A 5,216-nucleotide genomic window follows, 5' to 3' on the forward strand; every position below is an offset into this window, starting at 1 on the left:
AAAAGCAAAGCAGCAGCACTTCAGTTAGCGTAGCGTTGTGCAAAACTAAGGCCCACACTTCTGAGTAAACAGCGTCATGAATCATGAGCAGAGTGGGTCATAGGAGGCTTCTACAGCTACGACCTAAAAACAACATCTGTTTACCACCAAGTAAGGTAATGTACACACTACAATGAGTAAACAGCCGCGATGGAGGCTTCAGAAGGGTAACCCGCAGATGATCTCTGCAACACCAAGGGAAGTCAGGTGACCAAAAAGGAGATCACAGGTAAGCGATCCAGGAATGGTCAAATGGCTACTATTTATACTAGCGCCCCCTAATGGGCCAGGCCGAAAGTGGGTTGAACCGAGACATAACATTCATGACTCCATGACACTCTCAGACCGTGTGCAGAGAGTTAGAGTGGGGCCTCATCTTTCCTCAGCCCTCAGCCTCAACACCGGCTCTCCACAAGGCTGTGTACTGAGTCCCCTACTGTACACTCTGTACACACATGACTGTGTTAGTTCCCACCCAGACAACACAGTCATCAAGTTTGCAGATGATACCACCGTGGTGGGGCTCATCTCAGGGGGAGATGAGACTGCATACAGAGCTGAAGTTCAGAGGCTGTCAGATTGGTGTGCAGACAACAACCTGGACCTCAATACCACCAAGACAAAAGAACTGGTAGTTGACTTCAGAAGGAGGAAGTCCGAGCTGCAGCCTGTCAGCATCAACGGGGAGTGCGTGGAAAGGGTCTCCAGTTTCAAGTTTCTGGGTGTGCACATAGACACAGACCTCCAATGGAGCTCTAACACCTCTGTGGTCTTAAAGAAGGCCCAACAGCGTCTCCACTTTCTGAGAATCCTCAGAAAAATGGACCTGAAGAAGGAGCTGCTGACCGTCTTCTACCGCTGCTCCATTGAAAGTGTGCTGACATATTGCATCGGTGTGTGGTTCTCCAGCTGCACCACAGCACACAGAAAGGCACTCCAGAGGGTCATCAACATGGCCCAAAAAATCATTGGACATCCTCTTCCCTCCCTGAAGGACCTGTACAGCACTCGCTGTCTCAAGAGGACACGCAGCATCCTACGGGACTGCACACACCCAGGACACCGGGTGTTTAAGCTGCTGCCGTCTGGCAGGAGGTTCAGGCTGCTGAGGTCCCGAACAAATAGACTCAAGGACAGCTTTTACAACAGGGCAATAGCCCTGATCAATGCAAACAGCTGACCTGACTGGATACCTCCCTGGACTTTTTAGGGGGGAGGTAACAATGTTTAAAACGATAACAATAATATTTATATTTATAACAAGGTGCAATAATAATTAATGTGCAATAATAACAGTGTGCAATACACATACACTTATTCTTCTTTTTTATACTAAGTTAATATACTGTGTTGTGTTGTTTGTTACGTTGTGATGTGTCATATCGTGTCGTGTTGTGTTATATGTAGCACCGACGTAGGAAAGTTTTCCAATTTCATTGTACTACTGTACTATGTATGACTGTGCAATGACAATAAAGAGTTATCTTATCTTACCTTATTTAATCTTTCTCCAAAAGACATTTCACTCGTCCATGACGAGGAGCTGCGACTTTCACTCGGGCTTCAAGATGTCGATTTTGGAACAGTTGCTTCTTTCTTAGTCAGCATGCTCACAGTCCATGGTTATATAACACTGGCTTCACTGTGGATGGTGATGCTCGAGTTGCAGCAGTTTCCAGTTCATGGCAGAGTTGAGCCTTTGTGATGGACACAAAGTACCTTTGCATTATTAACAGCTGGACAGCTGATGAAACACATTTGATTTTGCTCCACAAAGTGAAATGAAACAGAAAATCACAACATGAAGAATAAAGAAATGAAACCAAAAGAGCAAGTTAGGTATGTTAAATTAGTCCAAACAGGTTTGACTCGCTGCGTCGGTGTGGGTGTGGACTCCAGTAGGTGTACAAATATCTGCAGACAGAAGGGCATTAGCACAAGAACCACCGCTCATCTTCATCCACACTTTAAGGAATCATGGAGGTTTCAACATTAAAGAAAATGATAGATGATTTGTGTCTCTGCAAAGACGTTAAGGTAGAAAAAACAGGTCTCATCATTGATGGTAATGCTCTGTACTATTCTTTGTATTATACATCCGATCCAAAGCTGGACCAGCGCTGTGGAGGCGATTATCCTGGATTCAAACATGAGGTCTGCAAGTTCTTTAAGACCCTGCAGGACTGTGAAGTCAATCCGTACGTCATCCTGGATGGAGGCCCAGGGCCCGAGAAGCATGAACACAATGTGTCTCGTCTAAAATATAAACTGAAAAAAGCAAAGACAGTAGCAGAGACAGAGCCTGACGGCACTTTACCAGAGACATATAATGTCTTACCACCTCTGGTCAAAGATGTCTTCATAGAAATCTTAAGGGAAAAAGGCATAGAGTTTAAAGTGTGTTTAGGAGAGGCAGACCCTGAGGTTGTTTCTGCTGCAAATCAGCAACAATGTGCTGTGCTGTCCATTGACAAAGATTTTTACATCTTTGATGTGCACAAAGGTTTCCTTTATCTCGACAACTTTGAGTGGAAAAAAGAAGAAGATGGAAAAATTCCTGCTAAGATCTACACACGTTCAACGTTTTGTGAGCATTTTAAATTGGACCCTGCTCTCATGCCAGTCTTTGCTTCAATAGCAGGAAATGATTATTCAAGATTAGAAGACTATGGCGCTTTTGCAAAGGAATCATCTTCACCTGGTGAGTACAGCATTAAAAGACTGGATGGTATGCTCGGCTTTTTAAGTAAAGTGAACCTGGATGGCTTGGACGACTCACAGAAGAGAGAACGTGCTCTGAGTAAAGCTTTAAATCATGTTGGTACAAAAGAGAACCAAACATTCAAACTCGCCATTCAAAAATATGTTAAACCAGAAAAAACAAGTTCTAAGTTGCCACCATGGGTGTGTGAAAAAGTTGAGCGTGGAGAACTCACCACTTTTGTCACAAGTGTTGTGGATTGGAAGACAATCCTGCTGACCCCACTTGTGGAGGACTTTTCACAGAGTAGTAGTTACACAGCTGCTTACCGCATCAGACAGTACTTCTATGGACTGTTAACAGGAGGTGAGGTTACTGAATATGGCAGGGATGGAGAAGAGATCAAATACTACCGTGTCCCATCAATACTTCCCAGCAGTGATGAACAGAAACAACTGAAACTACAGCATCTGAATGAGGTACTGAGGTTAATCATTAAATATGTGTTTAATTACTCTGACAGCCAGACGTGTTTCTGTGGTACATGTGAGCATCTTATCTGTGTGGCATCTTATCTGTGCAGGCTCCTGAGTGTTTGCGTCGCAGGGTGTTTGAGGAAGCTCTGCAGGTTCAGACTTCAGACTTAGAAAACATCCCCGACCAGCTGAAGCTGCCAGTCTGTGTGACTGTTTTCTGGTTCAAGAAGCTACAACACCACCCAAAGCCTGAAACTGTAAACTGCCTCCATGCTCTCCTGCTGTGGTTAGTGTGTGAGCCCGATGGTCCAGGTTAGTCTCACTGGGTAACATGATGGATATCTACAATGACATGCATTTATTGGTGTAAGAAGCAGTCAGCAGATGGACTGTAGTCAGAGTTCCTGTATTCAGAGTTCCTCTAAACAGATTTTGTGTGACAGCAGCAGCACTGATGCTTCCACATCAGTCTGAACAAGAAGAGAAACTGCTGCTGGTCTCTGGTTCTTTGGCACCAAAACTTTGTCTTACTTTGTCTGTAGAGGACGAGTTTGAGAGGAAGATGAAAGCTTTAAAGGATGAAGGTGTGCGTAACTGGCAGCCACGTGTGGCTCATGCTTTCAGCCAATGGCAGTGCTGCATGAGTCAGAGCCTCCACCTGAACCCGCTGCTGTGTTCCCCTCTACCAGAACCTCAGTGTGCACGGTAAACAGCAGACCAATGATGTGCTCCACAGATGTTTAACACACTTCATTAACTTTAACTGTGGTTTTCTGCTTTGTCAGACTTTACTGTGGACCTCTCCTTCATCGGCTGGCAGATGAAGACACGATTAAACAACTACAGAAAACACTGAAAGGACAAAAGAAGGAAATATATAAAAATTTAAAGACCATTCTTAATCCAACAACTACTGAGGAGGGCTCCTCAAGTGAGGAAGGATGTTAACAACTGGTGTTATTGAGGAAGATGGCATCCATCCCACTTTGGATGGTGCAGCTCTCCTTTCTAGACATCTGGATGAATTTATCCAGAATTAAAACCAGAAAATAGAGTTAAGGGCTTACATGCAACTCTGAACAGTCCCTCGTCCTGTCACCTACCCCCAAAACCCTGTCCTCACAGAGGCTGTGACTCCATAACACCAAAGAGCCAAGACAGCTAAATGTGGTTTACTGAATATATTATTTTTACAGTAGAAGTTAAGAACACAAAGAAATGAGTGACGCAGTTTAAAGATCGATGGCTTCCTCTCCTCCTCCCTCCTTTTGTCTTTGGGTAAAGATGATAACTTTTTAGAAACTAAAACTAATGCACAACTAAAACACAATCCTACTTCTAAATGAAATACAGGAAGTAGAAATAAAGTGAAATAAAGAGCTGTCGGTGTGGTTTTACGTTGTTTTACTCAGTAGTTGAACTGAACCGAATCAAATTTAGCTAACGAGCAGCAGGAACCTGAAGAAAGCAGGAACATGGATTCTAGTCAGGTGTTTAATGAGCAGCTGAGAGAGGAGAGAAGAATTTATCAGGTAAATGAGGCAGACATTAGTAGCCGGTGTTCATTAACCCCACATTGTCTGCACAGGATAACTCACATGCACAACAGCCAATAAGAGCTCAGACCATAAGACGTCCACATGCAGGAAACACCTCGATTTCACCGTCTTGTTATTATTTTGTGTCTACAGTGTGACCATGCAGAGGCCCACAAATCTGGAATAATATTGAAAGCTCTTTAAAAATATTAACGCCTTTCTCTGTATTCAAACGGACGCAAGGATTGTGTGTTGCAAGGATTTTTCAAAACTTGTAATCGAAGTGCTATTATTTCTAGTCCTCACTGACTTCATGTATTGGAGTAGCATTTTATGTTAGAACTTCTAGTATAACTTTAGGGCGTTTAGTGATTTAGGTTAGTACGATAATGTACATTGGGTACTGATGGGTTTAGATTTTATTATTGTCATTTGTATTACGAAATATTTAACCACACATGC

General features: G+C 43.4%; 1 protein-coding gene across 1 annotated transcript; it reads left to right on the forward strand.

The window, feature by feature from the left end:
• Window positions 1–2,016: 2,016 nt before the first annotated feature.
• Window positions 2,017–4,164, forward strand: LOC113018440 (protein asteroid homolog 1-like). Its single transcript, XM_026161507.1, has 4 exons — window positions 2,017–3,219; window positions 3,324–3,528; window positions 3,759–3,921; window positions 4,002–4,164. The coding sequence occupies exons 1-4, from the start codon at window positions 2,017–2,019 to the stop codon at window positions 4,162–4,164; spliced, it is 1,734 nt and encodes a 577-aa protein (XP_026017292.1).
• The last annotated feature ends 1,052 nt before the right edge of the window (window positions 4,165–5,216 follow it).

The sequence above is a fragment of the Astatotilapia calliptera genome, unplaced genomic scaffold, assembly GCF_900246225.1.
Source record: "Astatotilapia calliptera unplaced genomic scaffold, fAstCal1.2 U_scaffold_84, whole genome shotgun sequence".
Classification (NCBI taxonomy): Eukaryota; Metazoa; Chordata; class Actinopteri; order Cichliformes; family Cichlidae; genus Astatotilapia; species Astatotilapia calliptera.